The sequence below is a fragment of the Podarcis muralis genome, chromosome 11 (genome assembly GCF_964188315.1).
Source record: "Podarcis muralis chromosome 11, rPodMur119.hap1.1, whole genome shotgun sequence".
Lineage (NCBI taxonomy): Eukaryota > Metazoa > Chordata > Lepidosauria > Squamata > Lacertidae > Podarcis > Podarcis muralis.
Genome location: NC_135665.1, coordinates 20,264,295 through 20,285,103, shown reverse-complemented (window position 1 = coordinate 20,285,103; position 20,809 = coordinate 20,264,295). Strand labels below are relative to the sequence as shown.

The 20,809-nt window shown below is 41.9% G+C and overlaps 2 protein-coding genes across 6 annotated transcripts in view; both read left to right on the top strand.

The window, feature by feature from the left end:
* SNCAIP (synuclein alpha interacting protein) overlaps positions 1 to 20,809 on the top strand; it is a 130,899-nt gene that overhangs the window by 68,167 nt on the left and 41,923 nt on the right. For all 5 annotated transcript variants that reach the window (XM_028748214.2, XM_077936106.1, XM_028748213.2 and 2 more), the window contains 2 exons: positions 10,367 to 10,470; positions 18,313 to 18,385. In XM_028748214.2, coding sequence (XP_028604047.2) covers positions 10,411 to 10,470; positions 18,313 to 18,385 — 133 coding nt within the window. In that variant the 5' untranslated portion in view covers positions 10,367 to 10,410. The remainder of the gene's footprint in view (positions 1 to 10,366; positions 10,471 to 18,312; positions 18,386 to 20,809) is intronic.
* LOC114606235 (uncharacterized) lies at positions 2,309 to 4,705 on the top strand. Its single transcript, XM_077936105.1, has one exon. It carries the CDS (start codon positions 2,910 to 2,912, stop codon positions 3,912 to 3,914), a length of 1,005 nt encoding a protein of 334 aa, XP_077792231.1. The 5' UTR covers positions 2,309 to 2,909; the 3' UTR covers positions 3,915 to 4,705.

The following is a 20,809-nucleotide window of genomic DNA, read 5'->3' as shown; positions in this document are numbered from 1 at the left end:
TTATAACCATGTTATTTTTTCTTTTCTTCTTAAAAAAGGCAGTAGCATTTTAAGTTTAACACGCACGCATTTCGAGAACACTAGACTGAGCCAGAAAGGTTTGCTTTCTATGAGCTGTGGAGACGGTGAAAAGCTATATCATTGTGTTGGTTGCCGTTTTGAAAAATGAAGCCACAGCCCTCGTCAGAAAACACATATTCATCTTTAATCTTTGTTCAAAGCTTCAAGGGGAGCTTTCAATATGGCATACGTTGGATAAGACTGACACTTACCAAAGAAAAATAATTCACTGCAAAACCTTATCAAAAAGCCGCTCACGGCTGATAAATACTTGAAGGATTTCTCTCCCAGGCATTTACTAGAGCCAAAGAATTAACATTAGATTTGTGCCTTCTGAAATACACTGAAAATCATCCTTCCTGAACTGCTATACACTGGGAACAGATGATCTGAACAATGCAAGCTGCACTTCTGTGTTGGTTAACCTCTCAGGAGACACAATTGCTTCCCCCCTCCTCACCAGTTATTGTGACGATAGGGTAACAAAGGAACTCAAGTTCTGTAAGAGAAAATCTCTTTCTGTTATATATTTTGTCCTAATGGAAGGCCTTTTCTCGGTCTCTCAAGCTTGTTTATCTCAGAGCTTTTGTTCTTCTCATACTTCTGATGTACAATTGTATGGGGGAAAAGAACTCTAATTAAAAAGCGTCTGTCATGATGCTACTGGACTGTAGTAAGGCTCCCGTCCCAGAGTTATTTATGAGCACTTCATATCTCCTTGAATGTATACAACATTCTAAGCCGTGATACTGTGCAGTTTCCATTAATTTCATTAGATAAGCTTCACAAATGCCATTGACAAGAACAACTGCTGCTGTTGGCTGAACAGCGGTAGAGGTTGTTGGGCTGAGACATAATAATAATAATAATAATAATAATAATAATAATAATAATAATAATTTTATTATTTGTATCCCACCCATCTGACCGGATTGCCCCAGACACTCTGGGCAGCTTCCAACACAAATAAAATATCAAACATTAAAAACCTCCCGATTTGTGTGGATAGGTAAATTGTTTTATTCACTGCAGAAACTTCAAAGTAATCCCCGGCAGCCATAATGAAATCCTGAGATACTTAGCATTTACCACATTAAAATGCAGGCTCTATATCATCATTGTACCTCATTACACAAGGCAGTAAAAAGCAATACCACTTATTTCACTCTTCTAATCCAGTACATATGTATATATAATTTCATAGACACACAAAATACAATCAGTGCTGTTGTTAGCACTTACCACATCCTGAAGGTAGCATTTTGATCTTCATAAAATATTGGTGCTGTATTTTTTAGATGTTCTGATGCTTTCAGAGTATTGGGTTGTGCAGACCTAACATTTTGTCTGAGGAGACCCGTTGAAATTCATGAACCTAAGTTACCCATGGGTCTACTTTGAGTAAAAGTTACAACCCACAGTGTAGAAAGTCAAGGAGTGTCGCTGCCCTTATACAAGCACCACTGTTGATTCTTAAATATTCCACTCAGCGTTGGCAGAGGTTTTCATTGTAGTGAAGTCACCTGGAGATAAAAATGTGAAAATGGATATTGAAATATATCTCACTAAACTATGTACTTTGAGTTTAAAAGCCTACAAAATACAAATTTTAGAATAAAATACAGTGGTACCTTGGGTTAAGAACTTAATTCGTTCTGGAGGTCCATTCTTAACCAGAAACTGTTCTTAACGTGAGGTACCACTTTCGCTGATGGGGCCTCCTGCTGCCGCTGCGCCGCCACCGCACGATTTCTGTTCTCATCCTGAAGCAAAGTTCTTAACCCGAGGTACTATTTCTGGGTTAGTGGAGTCTGTAACCTGATGCATCGGTAACCTGAAGTGTCTGTAATCCAAGGTACCACTATACATAAAAAGGCATATTTCCTGAAGAAATATATCCAAAAATGCAAAAGATAATAATCATGTGTGTGTTTTTAAAAAATCACAGATGCTGAAATGAGACAGAATGAACTTAAGAATTAACTCATGTAAATCTGACTGGGACTCCAAATAGGCTAATCTGTTCTTCCCCACCTTACACCCATTGTCTCTTTTGTCTACGGTAAAATCAGTGCTGTTTTTCTAGAAAAAGAGGTGCCTGAACTTACCATGAATGCTTCCCTTGCTCTCTTATAATGGCAATGGCGCCTACCTGAGAGGTGCTGGAACTGAGTTGCGGTGGGTAAAATTATGTTTCCAAGGAAATGGAAAGAATTGCAAGAAGTTTGGCTTCTGCAATAGTTAAGCTTTTGTCGCCCCCCCGCCCCCCCTTTAATGTATGTATTCAATGGTTATTTAATAAGTAAGCTTTATTTCCCCTGACAAGATTTTCAGTTGGCACAGACTAAAATATAACTTTTGTACATGTATATACATATATGGACTGTATTTCAGAATAAAGATAGTAAAAAGCAACTTTTTAAAGAAATATCTATAAACTTTCAATTTGTTTTCATAGGGCTTTCTAGATTTCTTTTACCTTATGTCTGGGAGATTTGTTATATTATTCGCTGGAAAGATCTGCATCTTGAGATATGTTTTTAAGCCAGCAGGCTTCCAGGTTGTTGCCATATTTCTGTACCCTTTCATTAAATGCTGCTTATGTGATTGTTTGTAACGATGGCACCACATGAGACAAATAAAGGTCACTTGAGTGCATGTGCTTAAACAACATTGGCTTGGCTTTGTTTTTCAGTTTTGCGCACTGTGAAGAGACTGATTACTGTATATACCTTTCTCTGGCATGATACATAATATGAACATTCACCAGGAGGGGAAAAGCCTTTGAACTTGGGAATCATTTTTATGAGGCTTCTGAAAGTCCAAAATCCTTGCGGATCAGATTAGTTATGGAGAAACTTAATTGGCTAAGGGACACGGACCTGTGTGTCGGCACATTGGAGATTGTCGCCTGCGCTATTGTGATTGCCGTCAGTGTTCCTGGAAATATATTGTTGATTTTCTGCACAAGGAGATGCATCGATGACCAGTTGCGAACCTCATTCACACTTATTTTCAGTCTTGCATGGGTAAATCTTATACACAACTTGGCGGTGAATGTATTGAAGATTGTTTATGCCTCTGCTGTGGCGTTGGATTCAGCCGGCTGCAAAGTTCTCATGTTCCTAACAAATTTTACTACTTCTGAAGCCATCTGGTTCACGTTATATATTGCTTTGCTCTACTGTTTTAAATTGTGTCGAGTGGTGCATCCACCAGTTGAGGCTGCATGCAGAAAGCATCTGACGTGTCACATGGTGCTGATTTCTACTCTCTGGGTTGCTGGCGCTGCAGCATCCTGTCCACTGTTACTGTATACAGGGAGGACTGAAAAGCTGTATACAGAAAATGAAACTAACCAGCAACTTAGCAATGTGATATATGCTGAATGTAAGACGGAATACAGAAATGACCTGATGGAGATTTTGTATGGGAAAATCTTCCTAGTGGCTATTGATCTTCTTCCACTGCTAATGATGCTCCTCGCTGGATTCCGAATAGTATACCTCCTTTGGAAACACAAGATGGCAACGTGTGGAGGCATATGGATTGGGGGCGATGCTATTGAACTTGAGGTCGTCAGGGCATGTAAACTCATTCTGTTATTAATATTGCTTATTATTTCTCTCTGGGTGTCTTACTTCAGCCTGGTTTACTGCCTGAAGAAATTTAGATCTTATTACTTTGGTCCACCAGTCCTGACAGTCCTGTCTTCAGGATACTCAGTTATCAGCCCTTATGTGCTTATGTTGCTTAATTACAGACTAATAGTGAGGATACGGTGCTTCTGTTGCAAGAGCGAGAAGAAACAGGTAACTGTGTCAGCTATCGCTCCTGTGTCTCCATATGCCTAGCAGCCAGAATTCTTTTGCAAAAGGACTCTGAAAAAAGAATGTGGGAATTGGAAACAAAGACAATGTCTATCTTTATTGTATAATGATATACATATATTTTATTATGAGCTCATTCCCCAACCCTCAATCCAATGGATTAGGCATGGCGTCAATTCCAGCAGGTGTTCCGGTATCTCTCAGGTTGGTGCCATTGCAATTCTAAGAGAATGAGAGAAGTGTTCATAGTGAGTTCTGGAGCACCTCACTCAAAAATAAAAAATAGCACTGGTTTCCAAGGCATACATGACTATGACTAGGTCAGATCTCACCATAACGTTCTACTCAGGAACACTTCAGATGCAGAGATACTCTGCCCCTAGTTTGGCACACAGCATCAGTTGATGTATGTGCTGGTTGTGGAGGCAATTAACATGGCTGGGCATCACCTAGCAGATCTTCTTCTCTCTGGCATTCCTCAGTTGCTGTTTGGTGTCAGGACCCTGGAGCTGCATTCTCCTGCTCAGCCATGATTTACAAGTGGCATGGAGCCTGGTGCCATTGCCCAATCTCTGCAAAGGTGTGCAGTCGTTGTGCCCATGATTTACGATCAAAACGTATCCTAAAATGCGCTTTATAATGTGCAAGGCATGGATTATGTATAGAATGGATTATGATAGCCGCATCTGTTTCATTCTATTTTAGAATGTAAGTAATGTGATTTCCCCCCAAAGCCTTAAACACCTATTTAAGTGGCTATATATTTTATGCTGTAATGTGTTGCACAAGCAATAAAGTATTTTATATTACATTGATATATTTTTTTGCTCTTTTTTTAAAGTGGAAATACATTTTTTATCGCAAATTTAGATAAAATAATATGAGTACATAAATAATTAATAAAGTAATAAAGGGCTGCAATTTCCTTCCCAGAGAAGTTCTGTAAGCTATTGATTATAGCATTCTTTTCATAACTCGGGCACTATAGCATATATTTGTGATTGACCTTTATTCAGTAAATTACCCCCTACCCCCCCAACAGAAATATTCTGCTTGATTTCTAACAGTTGCGGTGTCGTTCACAAGGAACCAGAGTTTCCGCAAACAAATTCCCCTCTGTGGGTTCAGATGATAACAGGGATACCAGTATTCTGTCTCAGGAGATTGCAGTACAAACAGGCTAAGTGTGTGCAGGAGGGATGGGCAAGAGTTCTGGTTCTGGCAGAGTAAGCCAGGCAAGGCAAGTTCCATTCCCAGCAAAACAATTACAGGCAAAGCTCAGTTTCCAACACAGAAAAGCTATGCAAAGTTCAAGCTTGAGGCAGTACCTTGGATAGCTCTGTGTGGAACTCAGACAAAGAGGCCTGCATGTTGCTTCATAAACAGACAACACTAGACTTTAACAGGACTTCAGCTCAAACTGGATGGTAGAGCAAGGGGCTCCTAGTGAGTAGGGGTTTCTGGGAAAGCAGGGCTTGGTACTGGGAGCAATTCCTGCTCCAACTCTGACACGTCCACTGATTCCGTTGCTTCATCCTTTGATCTTGGGATATAAGACCGTAGGTTCACGGCAGCCATTTACGAAGGCTGGTGAAAGGACAGCTTTCCCAAGCCAAGTGTGAATCACCTTCCAAAGCATCTATTTCTCTGTTTGTAGCATAGGGTATGAAACAGTAACCTGAACAAATGCTCTTCAAATATATGATCTTTTTCTTCTCTGCAGTTTAATTTTTAAATGCACAGGGAAAACCAGGCCCTGGAGCCTTGCTTTGAATATTGCTTCTGCTACTAAAATCCCTTTTGCTCTCCTTGAAACCCCCACCCACCCCATCTGGGTGAAAACCTGAAGATTTCAACTCAAGAGAATGTTCTTAATCTTTGGGCAAACTCAGTGCCAGCAATGCTCCTTCCCTTCTGTCTAGGACCAAAAAACAACAGCAAAAAAAGTATTCCTCCTGCAGTTGCTGGATCAAATGAGTTATTTCCCAGTTGAGGAAGATTCTGCTGTCATGATGGAACCTTGGTTGAGGGCCAAACAAACATATTGATTATTCCCACATATGATGTGGGAATTACAAAACAGATACAGTGGTACCTTGGGTTAAGTACTTAATTCGTTCCGGAGCTCCGTTCTCAACCTGAAACTGTTCTTAACCTGAAGCACCACTTTAGCTAATGGGGCCTCCTGCTGCTGCCACGCCGCTGGAGCACGATTTCTGTTCTCATCCTGAAGCAAAGTTCTTAACCTGAAGCACTATTTCTGGGTTAGCGGAGTCTGTAACCTGAAGCGTATGTAACCTGAAGCGTATGTAACCTGAGGTACCACTGTATCCTTTAATCTTTTTTCACTCTTTCAAAACAGCTACAGGGTGCTGCTAATTTGATTTGGTATGAGCAGAGTATTTTTTAAAAAAATCAATTCCCCAGTCTAAATCGTCCCCATGGAAGTTGCTGTGTGGATCGTTCAAGCCAAGTGGTGAATAGATGTGCCATACAAGTCATTGTTTTTGCCCCCACTAGGGCAGGGAGGATGATTCTAGATGTGGGAAATGGTGTTAAGTGAAAGGATTAATGTCCCCCGCTGGTGACAGACCTCCTGTGCCACAGGAACCTAGGAAGCAGCCTTATAACAAGTCATGCTATTGGCCCGTCTAGCTCAGTATTGCCTGGGCCAAATGGCAGGATTGCCCCAGCCCTGCCAGCAGATGCCAGGGATCAAATCTCAGACCTTGAGAATACAAAGCATGCACTCTACATTTGAGCTGCAGCTGTTATTAATACAGTGTTACCTCAGGTTAAGTACTTAGTTCGTTCCAGAGGTCCGCTCTTAACCTGAAACTGTTCTTAACCTGAAGCACCACTTTAGCTAATGGGGCCTCCCGCTGCCACTGAGCGATTTCTGTTCTCTACCTGAAGCAAAGTTCTTAACCTGAGGTACTATTTCTGGGTTAGCGGAGTCTGTAACCTGGAGCGTATGTAGCCTGAAACGAGGTACCACTGTAGTTTAACCATAACCCATTTTACTGTCAACTCCTCATAAGCGTATCCTGACCCTCAGACCTAGCTGTTCACAACATTTAAATTGGCCACATCTCCACTCATTTCCCTTGCATTGTGATTAAACACACGCACAAAGGTTACAGAGACTCGTAGCTATTCCTTTACCATTGTTAGATGTGATTGTTTAGTTCCTTGAACATACTTCCTGTTGCCTTGTAGCTGCAAAATATACACAATTGCAGGACAAAAAAACACCCTTAAGGCTGATTATACTTGTCCCAACAAGCTTTCTTCTTAGCCGTGTCTTTTAGATTAATAGTAAATTTCATTCACATTGTTGATGTAAATTTAGTCCTTTGAAAATGAGAGTCAGTTCACCCGGTTGGTGGGTGGAAATCCTGTGTATGTTGTGGAGCAGCTGGCTTGAATTCCTGCGGGCAGTTTTCCCACAGAGATCTGGTCGGCCACTGTGAGAATGGGATGCTGGAATAGATGGCCCATTGGCCTGATCCAACAGGCTTTTCTTATGCTCTTAATTCTGTGTATGTTGTGAATCAGCAAACCTGTAGTATGTGATGAGAAGTTTGTGCGCGTATGCCCAAATCCCCATGGCAGCTTAACAACATTTTAGTGTTGCTTGCGCAAGCCTCAAGGCCTGGGTGCTTCTCTTCCCTTCTCATCTGGTGCAGAAGAAGAAAGTTTTCACTTCTCTTCCCTTCTCATCTGGTGCAGAAGAAGAAAGTTTTCACTTCCATTTTCAATTAACCAGGGTTACTTGTTACAAGGGATGTGGGTGGCGCTGTGAGTTAAACCACAGAGCCTAGGACATGCCGATCAGAAGGCCGGCGGTTTGAATCCCCGCAACGGGGTGAGCTCCCGTTGCTTGGTCCCTGCTCCTGCCAACCTAGCAGTTCAAAAGCACGTCAAAGTGCAAGTAGATAAATAGGTACCACTCCAGCGGGAAGGTAAACGGTGTTTCCATGTGCTGCTCTGGTTCACCAGAAGCAGCTTAGTCATGCTGGCCACATGACCCGGAAGCTGTACGCCAGCTCCCTTGGCCAATAAAGCGAGATGAGCGCCGCAACCCCAGAGTCGGCCACAACTGGACCTAATGGTCAGGGGTCCCTTTACCTTAACCTTACTTGTTACAGCCAAGCCTGGACACTCTGGTTTAAGGAAACAATCCAAGATCATAAACCATGGTTTAAAGATAGTCAAGGTCAAACTCAGTTTGGGTTTGGATATAATGAGTAGCCATGGTTAGTTCAAAATAGAACCAAAGCTTTCAGTATTCTCACAGCCATGTGAGAGAAGCAGAGGAAAGCGGGGAGCTCACAAGCCGAAGACTCATACACTTAATAGTAAATAATAATTTACTATTGTGTCTGAACAGCAACAGTGGTTCTTATTCTGTGCCATCACCTTTCATGTCTTCATTAGACTTTTTGGCCAATTCAGTTTTAGGTAGGCTCTTAAAAGTTGCTTTCCTAGCTAACCTTACTGACCCAATTATGCTTTAATTGGTACAGCCTGAGTCAAAGCTTACGAGCAAGTATTTCAGAATGTACATATTAAGTTCAAATAGGGTTGCCACAACACTGAAAAAGCAAGGAAAATGGAAATGGAAGGAAAGGTCATGTAGTGCCGAAACACCACTTTCACTCTTGATTAAAATCTGTGCTTAAAGTGCAGAAGTGAGGTTTATAAGAGTTGTGATTTTAGTCCCGTCCCCCTTCTAAGCTGGAAAAGAGCCCTGGAATGGCCATTAAAAAACAGAAAGGATGAGCAATCAACTGGGCACACCTGAGTGATATGCTTCTTCACGGAAGAAATCAGCTTTGAGAGTACCTAATGTGCTGCCACCGTTGGAGCTTCTGAAAAGCAGTATTGTGCAAGGACCGCTTCACTGAAGACTTCCAAAGAATAGTGTCCGCTAATGAAGCATGGAGGACACTTTGAAAAATAAATCACCAAGCCATATGCAAGGCTCTTGTAAGCAAGAACCATGATGCTTGAATGCCATTTTTAATAAAAAGTCTTGTGCCTGTGTACTTTGGGGCGAGGGGAGGTTAAGTCTCACACTTATGTTGCCAAAGTTTGTGACTGGTGCACGGTGTGTATTTGTTAAGACCATTTATGTGCATGTTCAGCATTCAAACTGACTTGGCCATGTTGTGGAGACATACACAAAAAGTTCTTTTGTGTCAAACCATTACTTTTAGTAAAATTGTTACTGATGCAAACCTTTGCAAACTATCTGGCCAAGCAGCCTATTTTTTGTCCAAACCCTGGATCCTAATCCAGACAGATCTCTGTTCAAAAGCCCCTAAATATTTAACACTCTGGTTAATTGTGGAGCTATGAAGCTGAGCTGCAGGGGAGAGATTAGGACATTTCTAGGCCTTGAGAAAAATATTGCTGTGCAGTCTCTTGAGTTTGTATGACCAAGCTTCAGGAAATTCCCTGAGTTGAATGCTTACACTTGAAGCTTAGAAAAAGGTTTTTTAATGTATTATCTGTAAGCCAAGAGTGTGCATCAAGAATCCTCGAAAACCTAACTGATCCTGAATAGAACTGAAGCAAATCCAGACATTCTTCAATAGGCAGATGGCATCTAGTTCTGTTTCTCTGTGATATCTGCATCAGATGAAGCTGTGCAGATGCTTGATCAGTATCTGGGGGTGGTAATGGGCTGGATGAGGTTCAATAAACCAAACTGACAAGTTGGAGTTGCTGCGACTTTGTGGTTCCTGGGACCAGAAAATATGAAGTTGACATGTTTTGTATGTGGTTGCACTCCCCCAAAAAGACTGCAACTAATGCAAAGTGCAGCAGCCAGAGTTTTGAGAGGCCTTTCTGCATGAAACAAATTCACAATAGTCTTTAAAGAACTGCCCTGGCTACCTATTTAGCACCTATTTACCATCTTTGAATGAGCTCAGAGGAGCCAAGACCCACCAGACGGCTTTGTTGGCAGTTTAGGAACACCCTTTCGCTTGAAGTTTGGTTGGTGTCCATACTTTCCATCTTCTGGTAGAAGCTTAAGATATCCCTCACACATGATTTTATTAGGCCTGTCCTGGGACAGACAGATGTTGTGAGATCTCTCTTCCCACCCCCGTTTCAATTGAATTGTGGTTTTTTTGCTTTTATTGTATTATAATTTGTTTCTACCGACTCTGAAATCTCCCTTGATGAAGGAAGGAATAGAAATCTAGGGCGATATTACCTCTAGTACAATGGGACTTCTCTCTCTCCTCCATCTGTGTGCACCTTCATCCTCTGCAATTCTGTTTCACAGGATTAGGGCAACCCCTAAACACATTTAGGGGCTGCTCAGCGGAAGGAGGGAACAGGAAAGCCCCATTACACTTGCAGTAATTATTGCACTAACAGGACTTAGTGCTATGTTGAATACAGCACCTTAGTAAGTGTACAGTGTTAATGTTTGTCTTTCTTTTTTCTCTTTTAAATAGGACTTTTATTATCCAACGAAGCCAATGAAGATGTGCATAGCAGAATGATGGAAGCGCCTGAATACCTTGATTTGGATGAAATAGATTTTAGTGATGATATATCTGTAAGTTATCAGGCTTTTCTTTTTTCTTCTCTGCTGAATGAAATACAGTCTTTCTGTTGTTTTGGTTTTCTGCTTAAATGTTCTATCAGTTTCACCAAATGAGTGGAAAACCTGAAAAAGAGAAAAGAGAGATGTGGCGGGATTTTAAAAAATATATTATGGGGTGTCTTAGGGCACTATTTTGTCCTTAATGCTAGTTTGCATCTATATGAAGCCATTGCGACAGCTACAACCATTCCTGGACCAAGATAGCTTGAGCATTATGGTCCTGGCAATGGTTACCTCAAGACAGGATTGCTCCAATGTGCTCTATGTGGGACTTAGAGCCCTTGGGCTTAGCCTGGAAGTCGCAGTTAGTGTGGAATGAAGATTATTGACTGGAGGTATCCTCTTGATACCATGGTATCTGCTGAAGGAGCCGCACTGACTGGCAATATGAGGTTCCAGAAGCATGCAGTGTTGTGTAAGTCTTCATGACAGATTGTGGACAGCTTATATCACCGAAGCCATGCTACACGACATGCCAATATTCTGTTTTTAGGGTTAAGTTCAATTAATGCAACAGGAGAGTCAGTTGTGGTACTGATGGGTTGATAGAAACACACACACACACTGAAGACTTAAAGACCTACCTCACATATTATTTAAGGCCTGAGTGTGCTCTTCTGAAATACCTGGGTAAATCCAGTTGCAATATATCCACTTGGGCCCAGGCTAGTCTTGAAAAGTCATCATTCAAATGTGCAAGAATCCAAAGACACTCCAAAAGCAGGGTTGCCACCCATTCCAAGAAAAACTTTGCATTAAGCACAGGGTATGGATGACAGGGATGCGGGTGGCGCTGTGGGTAAAAGCCTCAGCGCCTAGGGCTTGCTGATCGAAAGGTCGGCGGTTCGAATCCCCGCGGCGGGGTGCGCTCCCGTTGCTCGGTCCCAGCGCCTGCCAACCTAGCAGTTCGAAAGCACCTCCGGGTGCAAGTAGATATATAGGGACCGCTTACTAGCGGGAAGGTAAACGGCGTTTCCGTGTGCGGCTCTGGCTCGCCAGATGCAGCTTTGTCACGCTGGCCACGTGACCCGGAAGTGTCTCCGGACAGCGCTGGCCCCCGGCCTCTTGAGTGAGATGGGCGCACAACCCTAGAGTCTGTCAAGACTGGCCCGTATGGGCAGGGGTACCTTTACCTTTACCTTTACCTTATGGATGACATATGATGCCCTGGTTGTGAATCTGCTTAAAGTATGCAACATTTCTCTGATGAAAATAGGGACATCCTATTCCATAATAATAACAGGAAGAAGAACTTTACTCTTTATACCCTACCCATCTGACTGGGTTGCCACTCTGGGTGGCTTCCAACATATATAAAACATTTAAAAACATTTTTTTAAAAACTTCCTTATAGAGGGCTTCCTTCTGATGGCTCGGGGGTCAGATAACTCCATACCCTCCAACATTTCTCTGATGAAAATAGGGACATCCTAAGGAAAAGTAGGACATTCTGGGATCAAATCAGAAACTGGGACAGCTTCTGTAAATGGGGGATGTCCCTGGAAAATTGAGACACTTGGAGGCCCTGGGATGGATCAGTTTCATAACTTATAGTGTGAGCCTAGCAATGTCTACTCACAACAGGGCTGACTCCCAGGCAAATCAGGTTAGGATTGCAGCCTAAGCCTTGTGGTGTTTATATTGCGATTACTATAATTTCCAAATATGGAAAGCCTAGGGGATAAAATTGAACTGCACTCTGAATAAACAACACTTCCGTATATTTCTGCTGCTGTTACATTTTCCTATTTTATACCCCCTATTTCACACTACTTCCTAGAATCTACAAAGGTTAACAGTTCTGAGAGTGTATTATACCAATCTCTAAGGGACGTTAAGGATCTATTTAAGCCAGCAATATGCCTGGAGGATCTGAATACAGTAATCAATTGTGATGCCATTATTAAAATGCTATCATTCTATGGTGCATACTTTGCAGTTCTTACCGAAACTAATGATGCAGCTTATTCCAACGTCCCTAATGAGATCTTGACTATAGGTTATTCTATTTTATGAATACCAATAAAAGCTCCAAACCAAATATGTGTTAAATGCCTAATTAGCGAGGGAATTAGACATATGATTGCTGAATTTATGTTTTATTCTGGCCTTTATAGGGATAGTGTTCATTTTTTAAAGTTTTAGCTGCTTTATTCAGAAGCCATTTTCTCCTAAATTGTATTTTAAACTTTGACTATCTTTATGTAGATTATTAATGAAGGCAGGCTAAGATTGCAAATTCATTAGACTGTGATCTAATCTCAAAAGAATAATTTATTTGAGGTAACTGTGCTTTTTATCACTGTGGGGTATAGGGACATGTCCCAGAGCATATTTCTAGGCTCAGTTTTATAGCAGCATAAAACAAAGAAGGTGTAACCTCTTCTTGACTTTCCCATTGTGCCTCAATAATTACCTTTAGTGTCAGTTTCAGAAATGGGTTAATAATGAATGCTGTGAAATGCAGCAGGCCATTCTGATTATTTTTTTTAAAATGCTTAATACATAAGAACAGTATTATTCTTAATTTTCAGCTTCCACTATCACAGGCAAGATTAGCTTGTAATGAAAATACTCAATAATAAACTTCCGGCTGCTATCAGTGTTAGAGTAAAGAACAGTTTCTGTTACTTTTGATAAAACATTGCACTCTCTAATGTGTCATCATTGAGTTCTGTAAATAAAATCTATACCATTTGCATTCTGGTCCCATTGGGTGGACTTCATTCTGGGGTATAGATATGTTCTGTTACGTTTATGCATGTTTTGTTCGAAAGTTGCAAATTCACAGATTTGCAGGGAAATAACAGCAGAGCTGAAACCGACAGCAACATTCAATCACGACTCCCTCCAAAAACATTCCAACTACTTCCAAAAAAACATTATTGTCTGGTTTTTGCTAATTTGTCATGTGCTACCTTGCTGCCGCTAACCTATCTTCTTAAAGTTGCATACTGTTGAATTGTAAGGATAAAAGCTTGATTTCCGTGGGTTCTGGGCAGCATTGAAATTCATTAATTTTAAAGCACTTACCTTTGGTTAGAGTCTGTCAAATGTTTGTTTCAACATCTAGTGCACTATTGGAAATAGTATAAATAGTAGCTGAACAACCGACATAATAACCTAAAAAGTTTAGCTCAGAGTAAACCAACTGAAATTAATGAGCATGACTAAGTTAGGTCCGGGGACGCGGGTGACGCTGTGAGTTAAACACAGAGCCTAGGACTTGCCAATCAGAAGATTGGTGGTTCGAATCCACGCAACAGGGTGAGTTCCCGTTATTCAGTCCCTGCTCCTGCCAACCTAGCAGTTTGAAAGCACATCAAAGTGCAAGTAGATAAATAGGTACTGCTCCAGCGGGAAGGTAAACAGCCTTTCCGTGCGCTGCTCTGGTTCGCCAGAAGCAGCTTAGTCATGCTGGCCACGTAACCCAGAAGCAGTACGCCGGCTCCCTTGGCCAGTAAAGTGAGATGAGCGCCGCAACCCCAGAGTTGGCCATGACTGGACCTAATGGTCAGAGGTCCCTTTACCTTAAGTTAAGTCCATTCAACTGAATAGGTCTACCTTGCGTAAAACTTTATTCAATGTCTGTTGTGCCTAGACATTGTCTATACTAGACCTGCTGTTTCTTCCTTTGATGATAATATACCAAGCTTCACCCAAATGTTCAGTTAAATAAAATTGTAGTGCAGACATAGCCAATGTGGTGCCTTATAGGTGTTTTTATAAGAAGGTAAGAGGAGCCTGTTGGTTTAAGCCAGTACCCCACCTAGTCCAGTATCCTGTCTCACAGAGGCAAACCAGATGCCTGCAGAGAAACCAAAAGCGGGACCTGAACACAATAGCACTTTCCCTTCCTGCCGTTTCCAGAAGCATACCATCACCCACTGCAAAGGTAGAATGTATTCATCAGAATTAGTCACCATTGGATTATTATTATTATTATTATTATTATTACTATTATTATTACTATTACTATTATTATTATTTTATTTATACCCCACCCCTCTTGCTGGGTTTCCCCAGCCACTCTGGGCCGCTTCCAACAGAATATTAAAATACAATAGTATATTAAACATTCAAAGCTTCCCTCATTAAAAGCTGCCATCATCCCTGACAATTGGCTTAGCTTGGTTGGTGCTGATGGGAGCTGTTGTCTATCAACATCTGGGAAGGTACCATGTTGGCTAGAGTGTGTCTCAATAATAAGATGAAGCAGGTACAGAAAAAGTAATATTTAAAACTCAATGGCAAGACTGATCAGTAGCCACTCTCCATGGAACAAAGACAGGAGCCAAGGAAAGAAGTGTTCCCTGTTAGTAGCCTGGGAAAGAAGTGAGTAATGTTCTCTCTTGGCGCTTCAACAGTTTTTCTCAGCTGAAAATCCTGTTCATCATATTGATAGAAAAGGCAGAAATTTCAAGCGTTCATATTTTGTTTTGGGACAGGAGCTGAGCAGGAGGAAATCTGCTAGTGCAATCAAGCACACACCATTAAAAGCACAATCAAATTTATAGCATGTTTAATAGATTTTTCGTAGGGAACTGAATATATTTTAATGCTGTTAAAAATGGAATGGTTTGCCATTCCAAGAGAGAGGGGAAATAATATATAGAGAAAAACACTGGACTAACAAAACACATTTCAATGGGGTATAAAAAGCCTGCTTGTAATTGATTTGGAGACTTGATGCTTCTCTTTCTCCTGGTACCTTTTCACTGCTGAAATACAAAAATACATTGCTCAATATGTGTACAAACATGTGACGACATTTTTATTTCTTTAGTTTTAAGGTTTGTGAAATTTCTGGTACTGTTGTAAACATTGGTGTTTTGAACTCATCCTCGGTTGCTAGCTTCTGTTGTGTAACGTTTTATGGTTAGCTTTTTGCAGTAAGCCACCCATTTAACTTTTGGATGTTGGGTGATCCATAGAATAAGGATTTTTCTCAAGTGTTCTACAGGCTGGGTGTCGGGCCAGAGACTATTTCCCAACCTTCTTAGGAAAGAGAACTAGGATTTTATCATCAAAAAGTGGACTTGCCCCACTGTTGTTGTTTTTTTAATCTGGCTATTGCCTCCCTTGGTTTGGCATGGCCCATGATTCACCCCAGCTTAGGATCAGAAGACCCTAAGAAAGGTTGCCCAGGCTTGCAGTCCTAAACACCAGGAATGGGGAGCCTGTGTCCCTTCAGTTGCTGCTAAACTACAACTCCCATCATTCCTGATCAGTGGCTATGCCGCTGCTTCACTACAGATATAATATCTAGTAAATGGACTCTGTTCTCAGATTCTTAGAGCTAAAAGTCCCATAGGCTTAGCAGTAGGCTCAGTCAGAGTCAGGTCAACAGAACCCAAGAACAAAAAAAGGAAAGAAAGCTAATGAAATATGGGTGTGCTAGGTAAAATCTGTGGAGTGACAGGCTAATTCAGCTTCATTTGAATCGGCCAAGTAAGTTATTTCTGTAACTGGTCACCTGAGACTGACTGAATCATTTGATTTTGACATATAATTGGCAAATTATCAGTTCCAACAGCAAAGCCACTCATAGAACGGTTCGGCTATTATGTGGGAAGCTACTGGAGTTTCCCAAGTAATTCAGTTTTCTCTGCCATGTCTAAATATATCCCTAAATTTAAGAACATTATATCACCATATAATCTCAAAAATATTATAATGTTTTTTTTTTCTTTCCTACCTATGTCTTTTGGCTTTGCAGACTGCTGTTACTAATGTGCAGAAAGGTATTTATTGTCAAAGGTATAATGAGTACCTTTGGCACCGAGAAGAGTGTTGGCATGAATTAACATTTTTGTGATGTGTAGCATTCAGTTTTGAAAGGGACCACGGGGATCAATATTAAATTACCTACAGAATTTTGTTTGTGGGAAAATTCTTTTTACAGTGTTGGATCATATGGGTGAATGAAGGCATTCCACAAGTTTATGAAGAAATTATTGCTGCTTACTCAGACATTTGACATTGCTTTAAGAGGGAATCCAATGAATAGCTTGCTGATTAACATCAGGTGTGCCCCCTTGCAGCAAATGTATGTTTGTGATCCACGCGACGGTCACCTCCAGACTGGATTATTGTAACTCGCTCTACGTGGGGCTGCCCTTGAGACTGACCCAGAAACTCCAGCGGGTGCAGAATGCCGCAGCGAGACTCCTTACAAGGTCTTCGCTGCGAGATCACATTCACCCGGTGCTATACCAGCTGCACTGGCTCCCGGTGGAGTACAGGATCAGGTTTAAGGTGCTGGTTTTAACCTTTAAAGCCCTATACGGCTTAGGACCCTCGTACCTACGGGACCGCCTCTCCTGGTATGCCCCACAGAGAAACTTACGGTCTTCAAATAAAAACATCTTGAAGGTCCCAGGCCACAGAGAAGTTAGGCTGGCCTCAACGAGAGCCAGGGCCTTTTCGGCTGTGGCTCCGATCTGGTGGAACACTCTGTCACAAGAGACCAGGGCCCTGCGGGACTTGACATCTTTCCGCAGGGCCTGCAAGACAGAGTTGTTCCACCAGGCCTTTGGCAAGGGCACAGCCTGACTCCCTCCTTTGGCAATCTTCGCGGAGCTCTGGCCCAATGGCTGCCAGTGGCTTGAATTAATTAATTTTAGAATGAATGATTTTAGAGTGTTGTTTATGTTGTACTTTTGTACTGTTTTATTGTTGTTAGCCGCCCTGAGCCTGGCTAAGGCTGGGGAGGGCGGGATATAAATAAAATTTATTATTATTATTATTATTCTGTGATAATACTCTTTGAGAAACTGGTTTCTCCCCTGTATACATTTACTGTATAAGGAATAATTTCTGTAGGATCCTAACATTTCAGAGAATTACATATAGATAGAAATTTGAGTCTAAGCATATGTTAGGCAAACTATACACACACACACACACACACACACACACACACACACACAGTGGTACCTCGGGTTAAGTACTTAATTCATTCCACAGAGGACCTTAAGGTCCACAGATGACAACACTTTGGAGATCCCGAACCTCAAGGAGGTTAGATTGGTCTCAGCTAGGGCCAGGGCCTTTTCAGTACTGGCCCCGACTTGGTGGAACACTCTGCCACAAGAGACTAGGGCCCTGCAGGACTTGACATCTTTCCGCAGGGCCTGCAAGACAGAGCTGTTCCACCTGGCCTTTGGTTTGGACTCAGTCTGACTCTTATGTTTCCCTCCCCTTATGGTTTTGATCTATGGGCTGCTATTAAAATGAGGCTGCATTTTAAATTGTATTTTAACCCGTATTTTAATAAACTGGGTTTGTTTGTTTGTTTGTTTGTTTGTTCGTTTGTTTGTTTGTTTGTTTGTTTGTTTGTTTTCCCCTGTTGTGTTTTATTGTAATTTTATTGGTATTAGCCGCCCAGAGCCCGGCTCTGGCCGGGGAGGGCGGGTATAAAAAAAAAATTATTATTATTATTATTATTATTATTATTATTTAAATTCTATGATTCTTTGTTTCTGTGACATACCACAGCTAGGGAGGCTTTGCTTCCATGATAGGGAAACTAGATGACTGATCTGCTGGGCTTTGTGGGTCAGATTGTTCTAAAAAATCCTTTGTTCACTATCTTCCTCTGGCAGCAGAGTGCAAGTGTCCTTAAGTGGCACTTTTATGTTGCGCTGAAATGGGGGGGGGGGCGTGTACCACCTTTGTTCTAAGCCTCCAGCAGAGCACTGGGTAATACACAACATCATTAAAATGAGGCATCCACTTGTGGTTAGATTTCGTAAGAAAATTACTGAGCAAATGTGATTTTTTGTTTTTCAGTATTCAGTAACTTCCCTCAAGACTATCCCAGAATTACGTAGGAAGTGTGACTCACAAAATGAAGACAGAACAGGTATGCTGCTCATTTCTGTTCTGCAATTGTCATTTTTATAGGGGGATTTTTGTTCAAGTAAAGACTGTGACAGACTGTCTTCTTCTTCTAAACTTTGGTATTTGTGTGATAGCTGTCTGGTAACAATGAGTTTCTTTCTCCCCTGTTGCTTTTCCTCTGAATTTCTTCTCTCTTAAGATGTTAGGTTATTAGCAGCAGCAGCAATAACAACAAAAGTTCCATAAAAGGATTTGGCGGCACACAGATAAACGCAGGGTTTAACCTCAGCAGCTCCAAACCACAGTATATGCAACAATTTACTGAAAAAAACCGAGAAACCATTAGTGACAAGACATAATGATGTAGGCGCCAATGAAAAAATGTTGGATACATTTACTACCCATATGGTCATGACCAGTTTGAGGCATGATGTTTTGCCAAATTCTGAAACTCTATCAAGGATGCTACAAGATAGAATCTACTCTCAGGCATACTGTAACAGTTAAGATGAAAGCAAAGTTTTTGCGTTTAATAGTGTAAACTAAATGAAGAGCCATGGCACACAGATGAGAACCAGCTGGAGACCTTTTCTCCCCTACTGACAAAAAAGAAGTGCATTCCGTGTTGTTTTTCACTTTGTAAATCGGATTAAGGCTCTTTTGTTTCTGTCTTCAGCACGGAGCAAAAGTATACTGGTGAGAGTAACATCTCTGCATTGCCCTCTGAAAATTTCATTGTGCTTACACCAAATGGTAATTTCATTAATATTTGAAACTAAAATGCCAGTTGTAGAAACCCAGGGCCTCAGGGTTTTTTAGGAACATTTGAAGACCCAGGCGTTGGCAAGTATTTTATTTATGTATTGTGTTTCACAAAGGAGAAAATTGCCATTGCTTTGTAGCGTAGGTGTAGAATTTCTCTGCCACAACCATTAATGGCTAAATTGCCACACCTCCTTACTGAGTCACATGTGAGAACAAAGCGAAAACAGTATATTTCTCTCTTCTCACTTCTGCCTTGAGCCCTCACTCCCAATACTTTACTTCCAGCAATGGTGAGGAAAGCATTGCTTTTGCATGTCCTGAGGCGAGGGAATAGGCAAGGTGCCGCTGCAAAGTGGAAACAGCCCCTCCCCCCCTTCTACAACTTTCCATATGCTAGTCAGGATTCCTGAGTAAATGAAAGAGTTAAACCGATTCAGAAGAAGAAAAAGAAATTATGTAAAAACAGCTCAAAATTATATTAAAAATTATACTCAGTACAGTGGTACCTCGGGTTACATACGCTTCAGGTTACATACGCTTCAGGTTACACACTCTGCTAACCCAGAAATAGTGCTTCAGGTTAAGAACTTTGCTTCAGGATAAGAACAGAAATCGGGCTCCAGCGGTGCGGTGGCAGCAGGAGGCCCCATTAGCTAAAGTGGTGCTTCAGGTTAAGAACAGTTTCAGGTTAAGAACAGACCTCCGGAACGAATTAAGTACTTAACCTGAGGTGCCACTGTAGAGACATACATTTATGATTGAAATCATGTGCATAGTCTTTTCTAAAAGTTATTTAAGGATAGGCAAGAACACACTGGGTTGTCTCTAAGGGGTGCAGATTAGATCTGATTTGAGACACCTGTCGTGTTCATTGGATTGACTTAGAAGCAACGCAAGCCACTTCCCAAATTTTCTGGAAATAGCTCGTTTAGTTTCCGAGTCAATTCACATTCAGCCTAGCCTGCTCCCCTACCCCCACCGAAAGACCCCAAACCATCTTCACTGTCCAGACTAGGTCTTCAAATTCCTTTCCTTCCTTCCTTTCTCTTGCCAGGCTGGCACTTCTAGGGGTTCCACTCTGGTAGCAGCAATAGGCTGCGGGGAAAGGAAAGAGAAGTGTCTCACTTTCTCCTCCCAGACACTTGGTGCACTGTACATCAGCAGTCGTAGAAGATACAAGTTCACAATAGACCATGCTACATGGCAGTAGCCCTTGGAAAAGCTACACTTTCCCAAACACTGCTGAGCTCTTGGGTCCAGTCATGCTTCCATACAGCACACCAGGCATTGGAGAGGAGAGAGAGAGAAAGAACATGGGTGGATTTTAATCCAAGCCTGAAGGAGCGTCTCCACCCCCAGCGCCGAGGGCCTTCTGGCAGTTCCCTCACTGTGAGAAGTGAGGTTACAGGGAACCAAGCAGAGGGCCTTCTCGGTAGTGGCGTCCAGTGGCGTAGCGTGGGTTGTCAGCACCCGGGGCAAGGCAAGTAATTTGCGCCCCCTAACCCGTGGATCTAGGTAGGGGCAGAGAGCTGCAAGTGCGAGAGCGCACCCCCCCCCCCAGATGTTGCGCCCGGTGCGGCCGGCCCCCCCTGCACCCCTCACGCTACGCCACTGGTGGCGTCCACCCTGTGGAACACCCTCCCATCAGATGTCAAGGAAATAAGCAACTATCTTATTTTTA

Bases quoted from the DNA above. Each gene is read 5' to 3' on its own strand.
- LOC114606235 (XM_077936105.1), top strand. From the start codon at position 2,910: ATGGAGAAACTTAATTGGCTAAGGGACACGGACCTGTGTGTCGGCACA.